The sequence below is a fragment of the Carettochelys insculpta genome, chromosome 1 (assembly GCF_033958435.1).
Source record: "Carettochelys insculpta isolate YL-2023 chromosome 1, ASM3395843v1, whole genome shotgun sequence".
Taxonomy (NCBI): Eukaryota; Metazoa; Chordata; order Testudines; family Carettochelyidae; genus Carettochelys; species Carettochelys insculpta.
Genome location: NC_134137.1, coordinates 255,590,612 through 255,613,351, shown reverse-complemented (window position 1 = coordinate 255,613,351; position 22,740 = coordinate 255,590,612). Strand labels below are relative to the sequence as shown.

Here is a 22,740-nt window from a genome sequence, read left to right as displayed (position 1 = left end):
ATAATTTTCCACATTTTTGTGCAAATATTATAGGAATCATCTAGTTTTTGACATTTAATAATAATTTGTCAGTCGCTTCCTCTCTTGGTAGAACGTGATTTATCAGTGTAAACTTGGCATGCCCTTCATTTCATGAACTTGTTGCAGTTCAAGTTTCTTTCAGACACTTTTATGCATTTATCTTCTTCTTGAAGAAGGCAAAAATGAAGTGTTCCCTCAAAAAAAAGAAAAACAGTTATAAGCAATGTGTGTTTTTGTGTGTTCAATATATCTTATTTGTGGAAATAAGAAATGCATTTAAAATGTCCTCCGAGGCCAATAATATTCTGTATCCTTGTCTTTATATCATGTATCGAATATGTTTGTTCACTGTGGAACTGGCCAGCAGTGTGTTTCTGTCTTTGAGCAAATTGATTGCGAAGAATCCATGTTTTTCAAAAATCAAAAAATCCATGTTTTTCAAAAATCCTTTAATTAAAGTATTAGTAAAGCAGATACCAGTGCTGGAATCTCGGGTGGTGAAAGATTACATTTGGAGGCAGAATGGTTGGAAAGCTTAAAAATATATTGGGCAGTGAAATATATTTGAAAAGTTGTATGTTAATATGGTATTAAAAAGCAATTATAGATGAATTTTTGAAGGTGCAAATGAGGAGAGGAAAATATACCACCATTCTGAAAAGCCCAAAATGCACATCTCAGGTCTATATATTGTTTTATACTTAGAGGCATATATACACTACAAAATTGACTTGATTTCACTTACATGAGCACACAGTCACTGCACTAATGATACTGCTGGAGTGCATGTACCCTTTGCTTCTTGTGTCAGTGGTACATGTCCTCACCAGGAGAGCTTGTACTGATTGTACAGTCAGTGTTGAAGATATCTTCCAACAAAACTTCTGTGGACAAATTGCATCCAGACCGCAAAGCGGATCGAAGGAGCGATCCATTCTGTCGATAGAGCAGCCAACCAGTAGCACAGCAGACAGGGGTGCCCAGTGTCCTAGAAGCCATGTCTGTCGACAGAGGCCCCCTCGGAACATCCAGACTGGCTTCCTGTCAACAGATCTCTCGATGGCATTCTGCCTCATGGGCGAGTGGCAAGACGCTGTCAACAAAAGTGCCACATTCTCTCAATTTACTGTCGACCGAATGCCTTGGGAATGTGGATGCTCCCGGGGTTTAGTCGACAAAACACTAGTGTAGACATAGCTTTAGTGTAATTCAGATCACAGCCATGCACCATATATACTCCTTATATGGTACAGTGCATGTCATGTGGGCTCCAAGCGTTGCTGCTTTGGGATGCAAATGGACTGAGAGTTTGAGAACCACTTACGTAGTTAGGTTATAAACTACCTTGCACCAACCTAGTTCTGTAATGTAGACCAGGTTTGGGATAGTTAAACTTACTATATTTAGATTTATCTGGGCTGACTTTTTTGGGTAAATGAAGTCAGTTTTGCTCTGTATTTTAGTGTCTATTTGGTAATTTAAAAGCAAGCATAATTAAAAAATAAAACTGTTATTTAGGTATTAATTTTTTTATATAACAAAATCACACAGTCGTCTTGCCTGGCAACAACTTAATTCCTGTTTTGCAGTGAAGATGAAATTAAATTTAATCAATTCAGGGGGCAGACTAGCTGTGTTGGTAGCTGGGGGTGGGGGGCTTGCTCCCCCTTTAATCGGTAAACATATTAAACAGGATTTTACATCCATAGTTCCAGGGACAATGTGACTCTACTTGGGCTTCCGGGTGAAGGTGGTTGGGGTGGGCTTACTGGAGGGGTCAGGTTATAAGTGGATCTCAGTGGAGTGGGGAGGGAAGTCTAGGTGCTCAGGGGCACAAGGGCTTGGTGGAGTGCGAGTCTGGGTGCAGCTGGTTAGTCGGGAGGATGTGGATGTGGGTCTGAGGGTGATGGGGCTTATCAGAGTGGTTGGAGTGCATGGAGATCAGTGTGCAGGGATCATATGCTGGTATTTATACAGAGTCTTTCTTACTCAGTAACAGTTTGGACGTACAAAGGAGTAGCATCAATTTTGTGACACTTCCTAATGTTTTATTCTTCTACGAGTGTCCCCCTGCGTGCTCCACAATAAGTGTCAGGCTTGCCCCAGCACCGCAGATCGGAAACTTTCCAGCAGTTTCTCCTGGACCGCGCATGCGCCGGCGCGCGCCGCTCCCTTGCGCGTCCCCGGCCACGTGCGCGATCCGGTCCCCGCCAGTTCCTTCTCAACCGCCATCGGCTGCAGACAGAATCCGCTCAGGCTACGGCCAGAGTCAGCTTAGAGTTTTTTTAGTGTAAACGGTTGGTTTTTTTCCTTGGAAAAAAAAAATATATAAAGATTTAGTAAAGAGAGGGAGGAGCGGAGAAGACGCGGGGACGTGAAGGCCAGTAGGCCTCTGGCCGCGGCGGGCTGCGGTCCACGAAAGGGGAACAGGCATGAATCTAGTGCTAAGTACCCTATTAACAACTCAAAGACTCACCGCGATGTCCTCTTCAGGATTCAAAAAGTGAGTGTCCTGCCGCGAAGCTATGCCAGCCTCTGATGGGCATAGTCAATGCATTAGGTGCCTGGGGGAATCACACATTACCCACAAGTGTTCCCATTGTGCAAAGCTCACAGCCAGGGCCAGAAAAGACAGAGAAATGCGGCTGAAAATGCTGTTGTTTGATAAGGCCCTCCAGCCCGACGTGCCGGAGAGGCCTCAATCGGAGGGACCCCCTGGGCTCCATAAAAGGAAGGCGGCTTCCGTCACTCACTTGGTGCAGAAACGGAGGAAGCTCTCTCCAGCCCGATCCCTGCCGGTGGTCACAGTGAGCGGGACGGGCGTAGCACACAGCCCCCAGCCGCAGATCCAAACAAGCGGCAGCGCGGCAGCGCATGTGGCAGAGGCTGAGCCTCCGATTACTAAACAGCCGGCACGCGCAGCTCCCAGAGCGGCGGCCAGGCAAGCGCCAGAACCAGCGGCACCGACCCCAGCGGTGCAGGGCCAACAGGCACACAGCCTGCAGGCACTGGAGGACATTATCCGCGCGGCACCGCAGCTGAGCGCGCCGAGCGCGGCGCCGACAGCAGGGCCGAGATCCCCGGCACGGGAGGGGGCGGTGCCAGCCCCGCAGGGGAGGGGTAAGGCAAGAGCAAAAATCCGGCACCGCAGCCCTTCTCTGGACAGGGCTGCAATGCTACTCTCAACAAGCCCTCCCCTTATGCTGCTCACGCCACCCAGAAGACATGGGTTTCCTCCAGCCTACCCAGAGCCTCCTTCTCCGTTCCTCCAACCAGCGTCACCATGGCTTGGGCCACCTTTGCCTTTTCTGGGATTGGATCCCTTGGTGTAAGTACTATCACAAACCAGTTTCACCACTGTCTGAATCATTGCGGAGATCTCGCTCTCCCAGACACCGGGGGTACGCACCCAGGAACTGTGCCCGTGCTGCCATGGTCGCTCTTACCATGCTGGGCACAGACACCCCAAGCATACACCTAGGGGCAGGTCCCCCCGACTGTCCAATACCCCCGCGGACACTCTCGGACGGGGACGGAAACACAGCTGTCTCAAAGGGAGTTGATTTTGGAAACCCGAGACTTTCCTTCGCAAGCCTCTAGCGAGCGGGTGTACCATCGACCGCAAGACCCTGAGAGTTCGAGGGAGGCTTACCCTAGTGGTTCCTCCTTGTCCTCCCCTGACGAGGCTACGGCGCCTGGGGATGTTGCTCCACCGGACGACCTCAAACAGTTTCAGGAGCTGTTTAAAAGGGTGGCTTTCACGCAAGGCATCCAAACAGCAGAGGTACAGGAGAAGCATCACAAACTCCTCAAAAATCTGAGATCCCCAGCTTCGTCCAAAATCGCTATCCCGCTCGACGAAGCCATCATGGAGTCAGCCACCACCATATGGCAGACCCCGGCTTCCGCTCCACCTACAAACAAGAGAGCGGATAAGAAATACTTCGTCCCGGCGAAGGGCATGGAGTTTCTTTTTAGTCACCCACAACCAAATTCTTTGGTGGTAGAATTGTCTCAGCAGAGATCAAAGACTTCCCAGTACAAAGCAGGGGGTACGGACAGAGATGTCAAGAAGCTAGAGCTGTTTGGCAGAAAGGTATATTCCTCCTCCACCCTGCTGTTGAGAGTGGCAAATTATGCAGCACATCTAGCGAACCATAATTTTGACAATTACTCCAGGCTTACTTCTCTCATGGATTCGCTTCCGGAAGATGATAAGCCGGTGTTGAAGGCGATTGTGCAAGAAGGTTATGCAGCTTCGAGGACAGGAGTCCAGATCGCCCTGGACATGGCAGACACGGCGGCACACTCAACGGCTACAGCAGTGGTCATGCGCAGGGAATCCTGGCTTCAGACATCGGGTATCCCGAGGGATCTGCAGGCGAAGATTGTTGATCTCCCCTTTGACACGCAGAAGTTGTTTGCAGATTCAACTGATTCGGTCCTTCACTCCAGTAAGGACTCGAGCTGCACTCAGAACCCTGGGTATTTATACCCCTCCATACAGGAAGAAAAAGTATTACCCTCAGCAAAGACGATACCCGTACCAACCACAGCGTGCTCAGTACCAACGGGGCTACGACCAAGGGCGACATCAACAGCAGCAACAATATAGAACTCCTAGGCGACGTTCCCAACAAAGCCATGCATCCTCAGGGCAGGCCCAAAGGCGGCAAGTTTGACGGGCAGGTCGAGGGCTGCACTATCACTACCATCGCGCAGTGCCATCCCCAGCTAATGTACCATCATCGCCTCTGACCGTTCCACCCCCAATGGCAAAAGATCACCACAGACAAATGGGTACTGGAGATCATAGCCATGGGTTACGTGATCCCCTTCCTGTTGCTCCCACCGCCGAAACCTCCGCCCAGGCCCCACCTCAGGGATGCTTCCCACGAGGCGAGACTCAAACAGGAGGTGGACCACCCTATGTTCATAGGGGCGGTGGAAAGAGTGCTGGAGCGATTTCAGGGGAAAGGTTTTTATTCACGATACTTCCTTGCAGAGAAGAAAACAGGAGGCTGGAGGCCCATCTTAGATTTTTCGGGGCCTCAACCGGTACTTGCGCAAACAACGTTTTCGGATGATCACAGTCGCCTCTATACTCACGGCACTGGACGATGGAGATTGGTTTGCAGCCCTCGACTTACAAGATGTGTATTTTCATATAACGATCCACCCGGCACACAGACGCTTTCTCCGTTTTATGGTCGGCAAGGAGCATTTCCAGTACAAGGTTCTTCCGTTTGGCCTCTCCTCGGCCCCCAGAGTCTTTACCAAAACCCTGGCAGTGGTGTCAGCCTACCTGCACAGACAAGGGGTACTTATATTCCCATATCTGGACGACTGCCTACTGAAAGGGGCCTCGAAGGCAGAGGTCCTACGTATGATACGCGTAGCAGCAGACACGTTTTCTTCGCTGGGCCTGGTCATCAACCTTGCGAAGTCCAAGACCGACCCCACACAAGACACAGAGTTCATAGGGGCACGTATAAACTCTATTACAGCAAGGGTCTATCTACCCGACGCCCGCTTTCTCGCCATCAGTTCGCTGGTGCAAGTCATTACATACAGCCCCACGGTGCTGGTCTTAACGTGCTTGCAGCTGCTAGGCCACATGGTGGCAGCAACGTTTGTGGTGCAGAACGCCAGATTGCATATGCGCAGCCTGCAACATTGGCTGGCGAGCGTCTACAAGCCGGCATCCCACACTGTCCGCAGTGTGGTGTCGCCCACGACAGAGGTGCGCAGATCCCTGCAGTGGTGGGTAAACCCCAAGAACATGCTGACAGGGGTACCCTTTCACCAACCGCAAATCTCTATTTTTCTTACTACAGACGCTTCCTACATAGGATGGGGAGCTCACATCGGCGACAAAGTGACGCAAGGACTATGGTCCCCTATGGAACAGTCACTGCACATAAATATACTGGAGCTCAGAGCAGTGTTCAATGCCTGCAAACACTTTCGAGACCACATACAAGGCAAAGTAGTCAGGATCAGTACAGACAATACCTCCACCATGTTTTATATAAATCGACAAGGAGGAGCTCGATCCTGTGCCCTATCTGCGGAAGCAGTCCGGCTGTGGAACTGGTGCATCGCCAACAATATAATGTTGAAAGCCTGGTATTTGCCGGGCGCTCACAACGTGAAAGCAGACCAGCTGAGCAGGCGCTTTGCACTCACGCATGAATGGCAGATCCGTTCCGATCTGCTACGACCGATCTTTCACACATGGGGGTTTCCTCAGATAGATCTGTTTGCCACTGAGCACAACAAGAAGTGCCCCCAGTACTGCTCCAGGGTAGGATTGGGGCGGGGGTCCCTGGGGGACGCAGTCGCGATTTCATGGAAGGGCCCCCTACTTTACACGTTTTCCCCCACAGTGCTCATTCACAAGGTCTTGCAGAAAGCCAGAAGGGAGAGAGCCCGCATGATTCTAGTAGTCCCAACGTGGGATCGACAGCAATGGTTCCCCTTGCTTCTGCGCATGTCGGACTGCCCACTGCTTCCCTTTCCGGTGGCACCAGACCTACTCACGCAGGCCCAGGGGTCCATAGTGCACCCACACCCTCAAGGCCTGCGCCTACAAGCATGGATAATCCATGGCTCAGCTCCCTAGAGAGCACATGTATGGAGGGAGTACAGCAAGTCCTGGAGAGTAGCCGAAGGACCTCCACCAGGAAGACCTACAAGCAGGAATGGACTCGATTCACTGCATGGTGTTCTGCCAAGCAGTTAGCTCCCCTTGATGTTCCTATACCTGTAATACTAGAATACTTACTGGACCTCAAGAGGGGCGGGCTTTCCCTATCCTCGCTAAAGGTCCACCTCGCCGCTATATCTGCGTTTTGGCGTGAAGCGGAGGGGCCCACGGTATTTTCCCATCCTATTGTTACCAGGTTCCTGAAGGGGCTGGTAAACCTGTACCCCCCTCGGAAACCGCTTCCACCATCGTGGAACTTGGACCTGGTGCTCAGCATGCTAACGGGCCCACCTTTTGAACCCTTAGCCACAGTTCCCCTACGTCTCCCTACGATTAAAAACAACCTTCCTCCTTGCAATCACGTCAGCTCACGGGGTGAGTGAGCTCACAGCAGTTATGGCAACGCTGCCCTGCACAGTATTCTCAAAGGAGGCGGTAACCTTACGGCTGCACCCGGCCTTTGTTTCAAAAGTTTCTTCAGAGTTCCGCCTTAACGAACCTATAGTTTTACCCACGTTTTACCCGAAGCTTCACAGCTCCAGCAAGGAGGCACGCCTACATCTCCTGGATGTGAGGAGGGCGTTGGCCTTCTACGTAGACAGAACTAAGTCCTTCCGGAAAACGGACAGACTTCTAGTCTCTCGCTCCCAGGTCGAAAGGAGAGGGTCTGTCTTCACAGAGAATCTCGAAGCACATTGTGTCCTGTGTAAAGATGTGCTACGAAATTCGAAAGACTCCTTTGCTGGCCCCGCCTAGGGCTCACTCCACCAGGGCGGTGGCGGTGTCAACAGCCTTTTTCAAGTGCATCATGTTAAAAGACATCTGTAGAGCGGCTACCTGGTCATCCTATGACACCTTCGCCAAGCATTATGCTCTGCACCGGGTATTCGAAGAGGATACCCATTTGTCGACAGCAGTCCTTTCAAGGGCAAGCTGCACATAAACTGATTACCCACCTCCTTACTTGGGTTACTGCTGGGTAGTCACCTATTGTGGAGCACCCACGGGGACACTGGTAGAAGAAAGAAGTTACTCACCGTAGTAACAGTGGTTCTTCGAGATGTGTCCCTGTGGGTGCTCCACCACCCGCCCATCCTCCCCGCTTCAGATCTCCGTTTAGTGTTTTTCAGCAGCATCCGAGGCGGTTGGTCAAGGAACTGGCGGGGACCAGATCGCGCACGTGGCCAGGGACGCCCAAGGGAGCGGCGCACGCCAGCGTATGTGCGGTGCGGGAGAAACTGTTGGAAAGTTTCCGATCTGCGGCGCCAGGGCGAGCCCGACACCTATTGTGGAGCACCCACGGGGACACATCTCGAAGAACCACCGTTACTATGGTGAGTAACTTCTCTTTCTGCAATCTAATGTACTATAAACCAAGGCATTAATTTTGCCTTTCTAGGTATTTCATAAAGTATCACGTATGTTTGTAACTATAAATAAGATTTGAGATCTTCAGTTATGAGTTTTGAAATAACAGTTGGCAAAATCTTGTGTGTGCGTTGTTTTTTTTCCCCCAAATATTTTCTTTATAAAAAGTGAGTCAGTTTCAAAATGTCTGAATTGTCATTCAGTGATTATTGGATATGTCAAACAGGAAGTACTAAGAGAAATTTAAATAAAAGGGTTACAACTTTATTAAGAACAATTTGAGTAGTTCTACACACAAATTTCTTGGGTATATAATTTTCACTATCTCTAATTAGACTACTTTTATTTCTAAAGTAGGTCTTTGACTTGACATACAACATGGCGTGAGAATGTAAATGTGAGCAAATATTTTGCAAATGTGATTTTTAATTTTTTTTCAACTCTTAATGTCAGGTTATAGCAAAAAGAAAAGAGGACTCTGGAAAAGTAAAACTCTTACTTCACTGGACGCCAGAAGACATGTGAGTATATACATTGCTAATTATACCATTTGAGTGTGAAAGAGTTTACAGTAGTTAAATATGGTGTTCTTTATTACTCTTTGAATTTTTACCAGTGCATTTTCTGGGTAAAATATTGTGCTTTTTTGAGTAATATAAACAGTTTTGCATCAAACATTCAACTTTTTTCTCTTCTCTAGTTGGTTTTTTTTGTTTGCCAAGTCACTGAGATGATCCATTATTTATATAAATACCTTTTTAAGAATATCAAAACAAAAAGCAGTCAAGTAGCACTTAAAGACTAGCAAAATGGTTTATTAGGTGAGCTTTCGTGGGACAGGCCCACTTCAAACTATTTTGCTAGTCTTTAAAGTGCTACTTGACTCCTTTTTGTTTTGATAGTGTATAGATTAGCATGGCTTCCTCTGTTACTTTTTAAGAATAGTATGTTTTTGCATAAGCAGGTATACTTGCTGTGTTAAGCCAGAGTAAATATTAATCAGTACCATTTATCATTGCAATGTAGAATTACAGATGCTTTTGCTGAAAATACATGTAGTGATGATTGTTCTGTCACTATGGCTTATCTGATTCTCAATATGTCAGGTGGCAGGGAAAATGAAATAGCAAACTACATGAAGGGGACACCTGACAGTAATGTAATTGGTAAATACCCAGCAGGACTACAAGATACATAAAGCAGATGCTGCAGTTTCATAAGAAATTTATCATAGGAATATTCCTTTTTGTCACCTCAGCTGTAAATTGTTTAATATTGTCATTCTGGATTCTCTGGTGTAACTGAGGCATGCTAAATAAAATCCATGACTGATCCATGCCAGCTGACATGAGCTGCTTCCAAGCTGTTTCATTGTTATGTAGGCTTCCATGCTTGGACTGGGACCCTATGATCCCGCAGGAAGTCTGTACAATCCTCTAGCTTGGAAGTCTGTACAGCCCCAAAGCGTGAATCCTGAGATCTGAGTTGGCTGGGGTGGATCTGTAGTTGGTTTTCCTTTTCTATGTAGGAATACCGTAAGAGCAAACTTATGCACTGTATTTCAAGCTTTAAATCTTTCTCAGCATGTTTGGTTGTATTTTCATTTGATTTTTGTTGTTCTTCTTCAAGCAGTGTCCTTATGGGTGCTCTGTGTCAGGGTATGTGCTCCTGTGCCCCCTAGAGTGGAAATGCTTCATCAGCGGTGTTCACAGGTCTACAACTGTGCCTTAGAGATCCTCTGGCTCTTTTATGAGGTCTCACCAGAAAGAATGGACCTGCTTTGGGTGACCATATTTCCCTGTGCTGAACACGGGACATCTGGTAATATTACTTGGGTTCCAGAGATTTCAGTGGCAACCAATCAGAATTCTGCAGTACAGACATTCAAATTAACACTACGTTGACTGAGCACCATTATAATAAAATACTGAATAGCTGAATTTTTTTTAGCTCTGTACCATTAGGGTTCCCTCTCCCCCCCGCCCCCAACCACACACTTGTTCACTGTTTTTTTTTGTGCATTGCAAGTAGGCAAGCGTTAAACCATGAGGATGCATTGTGCATCAGGGCCAGGGGATTTAGTCAACTGACCAGAGGGGTGGCTGAGCAGAAGGGAGTTCCTTGGGGAAGGAGTGCGTGAAGAGCGTTCTAAGCCCCATGCCTAGAGTGCTGATGTGCAGCCTGCAGGCTCAGGGTTAGAGCATAAACAGGCTGGAAATCCTTCCCTCCTGTTGTTGCTCCAAAACTTAGCTGGAGGGTAGAAAGGCTTCCCTGTGCCAGTTTTGTGCAGGTCTCTGGTAGGTGCTGGCCTCATCTGGTTGGAGGCACTGAACAGGAGAAGAGGCTGTTGGGCTCTCTCAGGTTGCTGGCCCAGTTGGGGGCAGGCACAGGTGGAAGGAGTCTGCAGATCAGAATGCTAGTGATGCAAGTGCTCCAGTTGGGGCTGGTTCTCCACACAGCCATGGAAATAGGCTGTGTGCACTGCTTGGGGGAAGGAGCGGGGGATGATATGGAGGACCCTGGGCTTTAAAGTGTGCCAGACCTGCCATGGATCTTTCGCAGATAGACAGTTGAAGCTCCTCCACTGACTTGAGGCCTGTGACATCTCCTAGTTTAAGATCTTCTCTGGATTTAAGAGCAGATCTAATAAACTAGGAAATGGCAGACAAACACCTGTCAGTGGAGTGCTCACTGAAATCCAGGGGATCTGAGTGTCACCCTATCACTCAGAGGTTCAGAGAGCTCTAGTGACCTTCTTTAGCAGGGAGCAAAGACCCTGCAGGACCATTAAAATCACTGAAGAGAAGTTTTCTTTTCCTACAATGGGAGAAACGAGAGGGGAAAAAGTACCATCATTCTGGGTCTCGGGGAACCTTTTGTCTAGTTATGGGAACCATTGAGGCTCCTGTCCCCTCTAGTATCAAGATCACAGGACAGGCTTAAGACTACTATGCCATGTATTGAGAAACCATCTGTTAAACTACCTCCATCGATACCTGCGTTGACACAGTACTCTGTGACTCCAGCAGCCAGACATGTGGGAAGCACCAGTTGTACTGGGGTACTATTTCTATAGTACTTCTGATGTTCCTATCCCGATACTGTGGTACTGTCTAGTCTTTTGACCCATGAGGACCTTTGGATTCTTGAGGATCCTGAACCATTCTTGCTGAGGGGTAGTGCGAGATGCTCCTCAGTGATACTATCTCACTTGCTGACCCTTTTTAGCCTCCATTACCATGTTCAATTTTGTCTTGCCCTCTGGTACCATCACTGCCTTCAATCTCTCATAAGCTCTTTGAAGATAAACAGAGGCATTTCCAGTGGTATCAACTATACCATCTGGTATTTTAATAATAACAGGGTCCAGTACTGATGCGATTAAAGCTCCCATTTCAGGCTCCTGTACTGACTCCCCACTCAGAACTGATACTGTTTGCTCCATCAGCTGGCACGGGAGATGACTCCTTATCAGTTTCAGAAGTTTCCGTTCAGGGTTCCCCTTTTACACTAACTTCATTCTGGGTCCGCCGCCTTAAAAATTTCCATAGGGAATATACCCAACTCTGGCAAGGACCGTGGTAGGACCTGTTCCTTTCCCTTCTTCCTTCCCCTTATTACAGTAAGCTCATTGGGACTTGTCCGCCTTAGGGTGACCAGTGCTACAGGGTGTTACCTTGGAAAAAGGCATGTCAAGACCAACAGCCACCACCCTTGAATCCTTCCACATGGAAAGATCTTATTAAGGGATCAAGAGCCACCTGTAGAAAAGGAAAAAGATGACCTTTCTACAAACCTTCCTCCTCTCTGGATGAGGCTGTCATGTCTCCCACACCATCTTATACTGACTATTTTAAGGCTTTTTGGGACTTTATAAAGTGTATGAAGACCTACATATCCAGCTGAAGATACAGGAGCCCCAGCACTTCTTGTTGGACATCTCTCCATATCCTCAAGACAAAATTACCTAGCCCATCAATGTTCTGCTGACCCCTGCACATTTTGTATGGGAAAGTGCAGCAACTATACTGCCAAAACATAAAAGAGCAGATGAATAGTAGTACATCCCACCCAAAGGGTTGGACATTTTTTTTTTTCTTTTTTTCTCCCCCCACCCCCCCCAACCAGTTTTCTGATCAGGGAGGCAGTCAGTGAATGGGACTGACAACATCAATTCCATTTTGTGCCATCTGGTAAAGGAAAAAGATGGGACTTTCTGGGATGAAAAAACTACTCTTCTGCAGCACTGCACTTTGAGGCTGCGGATTGATCCCTTCACTTTAAGGACTTTCAGATAAGCTACAATCACTGGGTATCTCTACACCTATCACAGAGAGAAAGTACAATAGGTAAGAGATGTCCGATGTCACTCAGTATGCTACCAGCCCACAGAAACAGTGAGTAAACCATCCTACATGCACGTGGAAGTTTAGATTTTTTTTGTTTTTTTAAAGGGATAATTCTCTACTGCAGTGGTCCTCAAAATACGGAAAGGATCCACAGAGAATGCATTCGTTGAAGTTTCATTCTTACAGGTTACTCCCACAAGGATCATCATTAGACTTCTCTCTGAGAGGATACAGTGTATACTTTCAAAATCTCACCCCTGTGGGCAACTGAACCCTTCCAGCCAGTCCTCCATATGAGCGTATTAAAGCTCAGGATAATCAATTGCACATGCCAATACTACTTTCATCCAAACAGCAAAAAATCCCACTTAAGAGAGGATATATTTCCAGAGTGTTCTGTACTTCCTCTTGAGTTGTCTGAGACATACTCTCAATTTACTTTAAGAATCACAGCATACCTGAGATCAGTTAAAGTTTACTAAAGTTCCCTAACAGCCTTCCTTCCCTCCTCAGAGGGGTTTTCATTCTTCCTGTACCCAACCAGGATCAGATTTCTCAAAGACCTCTTTAATGTTTTCCCTCTAATTAAAGAAGTAAGTCCACCACAGGAACGCAATTTAGTCCATAGTGTACCAAAGAAATTCCCCTTTTAACCTGTGGCAAAATATTTCCACTCTTCCATCATTCTGTTTAAAACCTCTTTCCTCATACCTCTCAGCTTGGTCAGGAAGGCAGGAAAAGTTGGGGCCTTGATAACTGACCCACCCAACATTGTTTTCTGTCAGAATAGGGCGCCTCTAATCCACACCGTTGTGTCTCTCATATGAAATTCTACATCAGTCAAGAAGATCACCTACTGTTGTATCCCAGCCTTAACTCTGTAAGAGAAGGAATGAGCCATCATATACTGGATGTAAGAAGAGATCTTACTTTTTACCTAGATAACATGAAGCTCTTTAGGACTTCACCCACATTATTTTATCTCTATTGCAGAACTCGTGAAAAGACAGGTGATTTTTGCCTCTGACTGTCCAGATGAACTGCAGGATCCATCTGAAAGCCCCCTTTAAGGGGGTTTTGCCCCCTTCCAAGCGTAGTTATTCACTCCACCAGTTCCTGTGCTGAAAAATACATGTATTGCAGACATCTGTGAAGGAATCCCCTGCTCTTTGATGCGCACATTCTTGCACTGCACTCTTGTGACTGCTTCCAAAGATGAAGCTGTTCTACATTTTGGATAATGGATATACTGTTCAGGAGTCTTTGATTTGGAGCACTTGTAAGGACACTTGTAAAGGAGAGGTTAGTTATCGTGTACAGTAATTGGAGCTTTTTGAATGGTCAGTACCTGTGGGTATTCTGCTACCTGCCCTTTTTCACTTCTGCCTTTGGAGTGTCTTGTTAGACTTCTGTGGTTGACGAGGATCTAGAATGGCAGAAGATTCAACCCCTTCTTATGTGGTTTTGTACTGGGGCATGAGGGTATCTAGAGCACAAGCATGCATGACTTGTGGCCAGTCCTCGTGAAAGGTTCCAGAGTGCAGTCATGCACACATCCTGATGAATGCACATCTTGAAAAACTCCAGTTACTGTACAAGGTAGGTAACCCCTCCTTCTGCCAGATTTCAAATGAAAAGTTTTAATCCTCCAAGTAGATTTAAGATAGAAAATTGTAAGTGTGAAATTTCATACGTTCACTTTTCTGAAATGCTCTACTCCATTGAATATGGCTGAGAGCACTCTTTCAAATAAAAAAAATGTTCTTTTGTATGCAAATAGTATAATCCTAGTTATATGGAAAAGTGGAATAATCTTGTTATTTCCACCTTGTTCTAATATTATTAGGAAAGCCATTAGGAGTGTAGTTTAGCCAGTGTTGCGCAATCCATGGGTTTTCCACACTTTTTTTTACGAAGTTACTACTTCTAAAGGTAAGTAGAATTATAATAGGCCCACATTCTTGAATTCATGTGCTTGCATGTGACTGGATCTGGAACACTTCAGAGCTAAAATTCAGAAGAATACATGGCTGCATCAGTAAGGTGGCATGTGCATGTCTTCTGTATAGGTCTTCAAATAAAATCTCTGTGGTACTGTCCATAAAAGCTCTAGTTTTGTAGAGATCTTTTAATTTGAAGTTAGGCATTGATTTTTCAGGTTTGTCCTGACACTATCATAACTAATTTCCATCTACAGAAAATAATTGCATATTAGTAGCTCTGGGTTCATTCATTCAACCATCATCTCTTGGAGCAAGGGAATATCTTTAGTCTCAGTGATATTTGTGGTCAGACAATTTAAGATTGATGCAGATACCACTCTGAGCAAGGTGGAATCTAAATAAGAGATTTTTAAAAGCATGTAGGCAAAATCACGTTCTCATAGGGTGGTTTTAACACCTCAGATTTTTAGTGTCCCAGCCAATTGTGTGCAAGAGCATGAACCCAACAGTGTGGATCTATTATAATTACTGTCTTCAGAGAGCAAGGATTACTGGTAAGTTATTTTTTTCTTTCCTGGAGTCCTTGGTTTTGTGTTATACTACCCATGGCATTTTTTCACCAGTTCTGCTGCCTGCAGTAATGTAGGATGATTGAATAATTTTCAGTCAGAAATGGGAAGGTATTTTAGCTGCCAGTCAATACTGTTCTTGCCATTGTATTGGACAAGATTAAGTTTCAATGTATTACAAATAGAGTAATATATTGCAATATAATTATAACTTATGAGATTATGGTACTATAAGACACATTTTTTCTGAAATGCAACCATAATATGTACTTATGTCTATTACAGTATTGAATATACTTGCTTAATACATATGAGATTTTCATGTCTGACTGTTCTGATACCAATGGAAATGTGATGAAAAGTAAAATACTGCATTGAAAATTTGAGTCCAGCTGAATTTCAGCCTTTCAATTTGTGTAAATGAACAACATTTTAAAAATTATCCTACCATGTAGAAGAAAAGTTACTTGAATATGTTAAACAATCACATATTTAAGTAAATGTAAAGAGTGGAAGTTGTTCATGTAAAAGAATCATGAGTAACGTGCATACTTCTGCTATTTCAACAGAAATGAATGGTTCCCTGCTTTTTTAGGGAAGAGTCAATTTGTATGTTTTGGTGCAATAATCTTGGAGTACACCTTTATAGCTAATTTGCTAATAGGGCTAATAGATTAGTTGTAACTCTAAAAATTCTATACTGTCTGGTGTACCTAAGAGCCAGAACAGAGTTCCAGATGGCATGTCTTTCCAATAAACAAAGGAAATGAAAACAAAAATTAATTTTGGGAGTCTGAAAAAGTTCTGTATTTTCTCCATCTTAAGTGTTTCAAATTTGAAAGTTACAAAAGGACTTTTTGAAAAGTTATGTTACACATTCCAGATACCTTTTATATGAGAAACCTTTGTGTGCTTCTGTTTCCTTTTCAGCTTTAGTTGATTTCTTGTTTTTTATTCCTGTGCCACAGGCTTCTTTAGAAACAGTTAATAATCCCTATTTATAAAGCACATTTTACAGACATTTTTTACATTTCGTCAATGTTCTTTGTGAAATGTGCGCATATGTGGTCATGCAGCAATCTTCCATATACCATGCCTTTAGCATTCACAACTTTCTCTTTCCCTGGGATGAGCGCTACATTAGTAACTCAGGCCTGGTGAGAATTTGCGACTGCTAGGAATGGAGTTGAGAGTGGGGCCTAGCACTGTCTTGGGATCAGACCGGGGAGCTCTCAGGAATTGAGGTGAACAGGCTGGGAGCAGCTACCTCCCAGCAAGGACACAAAGCTGCTTAGAGTTCTGTCAGCCTGGAGTTGTTTGACTTCACCCTCCAGAATCTCTCACATAGCAGTGAGTTGGGTGTAAAATGGACTCCCCCCGCCCAAGGAAAAAAGGTAATCTAGCCTAAGGGTAGAAGTATGTCATGCACAGTGAAGTTTGCAGCTTACTCATTACAAAGAAAATGTGAATAGAACATTGTATTCATCCCTCAGGATTAAGCTTTTATGCATATAAAGTTTTCTCCTCTCACACACAGGGAGGAGACGGTCATCTTTACTTGCTTATGTATTAGGACCATAAGAACAGTCAATAGGTGCTGTTGGCAAGGAGAGATGCCAAGATAGCAGCTTTTCATTAAGGTGTTCACATCAGGCTTACATCTTGCACCTCTTTTGTGTCTACCTGTCAGTGTGCTTTCATCTTCCCAGCTCCAGCAGAGCCTTGAGAATCCAGCTGGTTTATGGCAAAATAAGCAGCAAAAGAAAAAGCCAATTTTCATGTGGACTAGTTGTGTTTCAGGGCATTGAATACTAGGAGCTGGGCCAGTATATTTCTTCTTCTCATTCCTTCCCCACATCCCCAGCTTTTACCCACAATCCTCACTATATGCAGCAGCATTGGGGCTGCCTCTCAATTTGTGTAATAACCATGTTTTACTTTCTCTCTACATAAGAAGAGTTGAGATACTAGATACTGAACATTCTTGACATTAGCTGTCTGTATATGCTAAACAGAATTAGTACATTTTACTTAAATATTTTGATTCATGAAATCACATTTTCATGACTATGTCAAGTAAGCTTTGGCTTAAGGAAATCTCAGCAGATAACTTGCGAGTGCATTGATCCAGGGTGAAACTCAAGGCATTTAATATTCTGAATTACCTAATACTTGAAAAGTCAAACATAGTGTTATTGTTCTAGTTTTGATGTCAGATATATTCTTTTTTTCCTAAGAAGTCAGCGTGCTTTTCTTTGTTTTACATTTAAAATGCTAAAATTCTGAAATTCGAAATGCAAGGCCTTATTTTATTTTTACATCCAGTATTTCTAAGGAACTGTAACTTGCACATATTCTTAGCATCTCTTTTGCAATGTACAGGTAAGGAAAATATGAGAATTCTGCTGTCTTTCTATCACCCTAGTGAGGGTGCTTTTTAATATTTGAAATTTGAGGATTACATTCAAAATACTTCATAAGTGCTAGTTTACCACATAGCTTTGTGGTGAGAAAAAGGGTTGATCTTTTTTTGAAAATTTTTATTTTATTTATTCATAGTCTGCCTGATGTGTGGGTAAATGAAAGTGAACGACATCAATTAAAAACTAAAGTAGTTCATTTATCAAAACTACCAAAAGATACTGCCTTGCTTCTGGACCCAAACATATACAGGTAACTTCCTAATTTTAAACCTCTTCCTTTTATTGAAATTGAGTCTTAAGCCTCACTTAACTTTTTGATGCCAGAAGCCAAGATTGCTAATGCATGGTGCACCGGTGCAGGGGCCTTCTATCCTGCCAGTGTAAAGGGGTCAAGTTCTGAGGTTTTAAGTCTTTTTTCAGAATTGCTTAACTTCTTGAACTGAACTCTAGTAACTGAGAAACAGGGAATGTATGTATTTACCAAGTGTATTTTACTTTTTTGTGCTTGGTGTACAGAAATTCTAGTAAAGGAGGTACATACAGTGGAATCCTGAAAGATCACTTCTGTTAAGATCACATACTGGTTTGTATACCAATTTTTTTAAAGTCCAAATTTCTTTCCATATTTTACCGTCAGCTGTAATACATGCAGTATTACTTTGAAACCTGTACTTGTCTACAAGTACTATTATTTTTTTAATACAAGATTATTTTGGCTTTGGGGTGGGGTGAGGGATAGTACATGTCACAAATCTTTGAGCAGCATTATGTGTGTGTTTTAGGATTTCAGATTGGCTTCTAATCATCATATTTCTAATAATGTTCTTGTTTTATTCCTCTGTATTAGCGTGCTCTACTTAATCCTATAGATGCCCACAGTTGCATCTTATATAAATTCTTAAGGTAATCTGAAATGCTTTCAGTTCCTTTTAAATACTTTAAGATCCCAAATCAAAAACAGGATGAGGATGATGATACATGTGTAGGATTAATTATAAAAACTAAAAAATGGAAAATTTGGGTGTACTCCATTTACCCCCTATGATCAAAGTTCAGTGTTTCTTGACGTCAGTAATGTCTAAAGCAGTACAGAGGGCACTCAGCTGAGGTCTGGATGTGTATTAAGCCTTTCAGTTCACCTTCATAGTCAATTTACCTCAGTAATCAAATTAATGACAACCTGATTTTGAGTATGGGGAGAATTAATTAATTTTGCTATATGTGCTGTCTCTCTAAATGTAAGTATTTAAAATACTTACTTGAATATTAATTGTGGATGTGAACCAATAATTCATAAGCTGTTATGAGCAAAAATTAGACTGTTTCTTGTTTAAAAATGTTTAACACAAACTGTTTTTATTCCCTACTTTAGGTATTAGTTGCATGTAATTTTATGGCCCTAATGGAATTTAACTAAATGCGATATAGACCAGGTTGTTTAGGATCAGATTAATTTATTTTTTGCAAACTTTTTAGAAGTCCCCATGAAAATGGATATGAAGTTTGTAATATTTTGGGGGCTAGGAAGCATCCCAGCATACTACTAAAATACCTCCATGAACTGTTAAGTGTAGTCTAGAATTTTGACTCTTGGACTTTTGTGCTCATAAGTATGGCTCTTTTGGGCACCCTATAGTATTGTGTGATCAAAGAACTGAAACTGGGTCCTAAAACTTACATGGGGGAGAAATTATTCAAGGGATACAAGTCAGAGTACAAAGGCAGAAATCATGGATCCTTGTACAGGATTTTCTAAAATGACATTTCAGTTTGAATAAAAAAAAGATGAAAATAAATTGTGTATAATCATGATTCCAGAGTACTCCATTTACAACTATATTGAGTGAGTCATTTGAGGTGACCTTGAACCATAAATTTATCTTCTTCTTTTGCAGAACAATGCCACAGAAGAGGTTGAAGAGGTAAAAACAAAGCAGTTGGAGATACCTGCAGTCTTAGTCACTGACAATGGAATTAGAAATAAAGTTGCACATTAGTCAAGGCCCCCCCCAATCTAACCCTGTCTTTTTTTTCAAATCCTTAGATAATATTTATGCTTAGTGTAAACATTCTGTGAATGAAGTAGATGCTTCTGTGGAATATATTAATATATTACTGTATATCCACATTGTCATGGAATGGTACAATGGGAGACTCGGCAAACACTCTTCTGGCAACTTAGTGGAACAACAAAAAGGCTTTGCATGCTTGCTTCTTTAAGCTGCTTTTCTTTTGTTAGCGAATACAGTAGTTTGATGAAAAGAGAAAGTAATTAACCATCACAGCTTACCCTCGCAGTTCCCAGCAGAACTCTCAACAAGTGGTTATGGGCTTAACACTCACCAGACAGTGAACAAACTACCAAGGCTTTATCCTGTTACCTTCTGAGTATGGTGGATAGTGATCAGTTGTCATTTGTACACTTGTGCATCCTTTAAAAATTAATAAGAGACATTAAATTTATAAACAAATGTTAGTGGAATGCTTGTCTTTCCCAATCAGCTATAAATTCATATATCCAAGTAAGACTGAAAGGTGTTGTTAAGAGTGTTGCAGTATGTTTGACCCTTTTTCAGGACTAGTACTGTATGTTAATGAGGTCTCTTTCATGTAATCTTTATGAAATGGTTTTTGAAAAACCTCTAAACAGTTAGTGATATTGGTGTTTGATTTTACTTTTTGATCTTCTACGACTCTCATTCACTTGTACAGTATGTGTGTTTCTTTATTTGGCCTAAACTTTTCTAGATGTAAAGAAACTTATTTTTTTACAACATCTAGAAAATCAATCTTTATGCACCAAAGTTGTCTTTGAAAAGGAAACTAAAATCACTTTCTTGCTTAATAAGCAAGAAATCATGGATTTTTTTAACTTACAGAAATAGAAATGTGTGTAACTTGTTAGTCTTGTATGGAGACAAAAATGTTGCATATAGATATTAGGACATTGCTTGTAAATAATTCAGCAGATTTGTAATATATTTTTATATTATGAAATGTACTGTAGATGTTTTTCTAGAGGCATGAAAGTTAAAATGTATATATTATGGTAGAAAATATGGAAGGATATTGTAATTCACTAGTGCTGCCAGAAGAAATGTTTAAAAAAGCACCTTCCTTAACAAAAAAAAGTCATTTGCATACCTAAGGGACTATGTACTACTGTTAATGTCTGTTGTAAGAACAAAAATACATTGAACATCCTTCCCAGAAATCTTTGAGGGATGAGCAGAACCCATAACAGCACTCTTTTCTGATAATGAACGTGAAATCAGTCATTTCCTTGCTGTTGAAAGGAACTAATGTAAAATATATGTGGATATATGCAGTCAAACTGCAGAATTAGTCTTCCTTTATTGGGGAGGAGTTTTCACGTTACTACAGTGAAATGAAAAACCAGCAGTTTTTACACTAAAAGTTTATTAAATAGAATAAAACTTAGAATTAACCCTTTGGCTGCAGGGTTAAGTGTTTCCTCATATAATACAAATGCATTCTGCATTGGTACTGACACAAGAGACTTGCTTGGCTCCAACGGGTTAAATATGTTACTTATATACATGAAAAAATGTTATAAAACAAAATGAAGTGCAAATTAAAAGCACCACTAATCTAAAGATGTTCTGGAATGGTTGTTTAATAAATAAGGGTATTATTCATAAGATTCATAGCAACCTGACTTTATTTTTAAAAAAATACAGTGTTTGTTTAATTTTTTTGCTTGAGCACTTCATCTACTGCTTATTCTGTACCTATAAAGTAATCCACAATCTCCTTGGTTCTTTTTAAAAATTTGTTATAAAATTGCCAAATAGAAGTGTTTCAGATATAGTTTGTATTTGTATTTTTTTAATTTTATTGCTTCATGAGTTCCTTGTAAGTCATCTATAATTGACAGATGATTGTAGACCTTGCCTGAGTATTTTTTCTAATAAAACAAAGCAAATAACCACATGTTATTTTCCAAATCGTAAACGTTCAATGGAGGTTTTAAGATAGTAAAAGGTATAAGTTAAATATCTGTTTAATTATTCTGTAAATAATGAAATGCACACTTAATCAAGTTGTTGGATATAAATCCTGTATTGTACTTGTAAGCTGTTAACAATCAAAGGGTGGCTGTCTGTTCTTTTTGAGGAAAAAGCATTTTCTAATGTCCAAATGCTGCAGCAGTAGTTCAGGGTGGAGGGAGGGGGCAGAGAGGAAGAGAAGGCCGTCAATATAAGACCAAAATGCAGGGGGACAGACAGTTAAACTGGAGTTTGCAGTGATGATATAAAAAGAGGTGATCTTGTGTTTTGTGTTTAGCTGAAAAACGCTTCTGAAGTGATTTATGCTTACACATGTCCATGTTCTAAATATCCTAATTCTTCTATGTCTGCTTCAGATGCAAGAATTAAGTGCCCCTGGTTTGTTGCTCCAAACAAATGTGAATTTTGATAGAGGAATACCAGGCACACTTGGCCGGAAGTTCCACACGTGCATCTTAAGTGACTTGTTGATTGTTAGAGTATTTTTGAAGAATAGGATTAATTCTACAGTTTGGAGTAATTCAGAGCATTTTTGTTTTATTGACACTACCCAGATAGATAATTTTGCTTAAATTCTTCTGTTTAGAGATCTGTTACAGGATGTCTTACATAAGACAAAAGCCACCCAAATAGTTCAATCAAAGAATGTATTTTTTCATTTTGTATTTGTGAAAGCTGCCTTTTTACAATACATGACATCAGGATAAATGTGTAGTTGTTTGCTATTTTCCCCTCTGCTATAACTTATTTCCAGATACTTTAAATGAATGGAGACTACAGAAATTTCCCCACTAAATTTGTACTGTTAAATGATTTTCTTTTTTAATAATTTTTCCCCCCAAAACTGCTGAAGGGGAGGAAAGAGGGATTAATGATGAGCTAAGTAAGTCCCCTTCCAAGTTAATTACCTTTTACACATCTCTTAAAAATTATTGCTTAATACGTACAGTAACTACCCAAAGATCCCCACCAGAACCTGCAGGGCTGTCTAGTCAGAAACTGTATTAAGGTTCAATAAATGGTGCAGCACCTGTATGGCCTTACTGTGACTAATTCTCTGACTAAATTGCACTTAAGATGACCTGACACTTACTTACGTCCAAAAAGTTTCTTCTGTCTCAGTTAAAATTTTTGCCCAGGGTTTGCATAAGCTGCATGGCTTTGGCAATAGGTGTAGGCAGTACTTTGGGGAAACATGGCTGACTCAAATACAATAACAGGTGAGTATTGAGAGTATAAAATCTTATTAGGGGACATCTCATTAATTTATAGGAAGTTTAGAGCCACAGTGTCCAATACGTTTGCTACTTGCCACATGTGGCAAATA

General features: G+C 42.5%; 1 protein-coding gene across 3 annotated transcripts in view; it reads left to right on the top strand.

The window, feature by feature from the left end:
• The window catches only part of AEBP2 (AE binding protein 2), a 91,205-nt gene extending 68,788 nt beyond the window's left edge, over positions 1 to 22,417 (top strand). Inside the window, exons 6-10 of one of the 3 annotated variants that reach the window (XR_012646945.1) lie at positions 8,552 to 8,619; positions 17,519 to 17,632; positions 17,899 to 17,965; positions 18,230 to 18,285; positions 19,278 to 22,417. Coding sequence is in view for 2 of the 3 variants with exons in the window: in XM_075004940.1 (XP_074861041.1) it covers positions 8,552 to 8,619; positions 17,519 to 17,632; positions 17,899 to 17,953 (237 nt within the window). In the remaining variant the exon portion in view is untranslated. The remainder of the gene's footprint in view (positions 1 to 8,551; positions 8,620 to 17,518; positions 17,633 to 17,898; positions 17,966 to 18,229; positions 18,286 to 19,277) is intronic. The other 2 variants (XM_075004940.1, XM_075004953.1) reach the window with 2 other exon arrangements.
• The last annotated feature ends 323 nt before the right edge of the window (positions 22,418 to 22,740 follow it).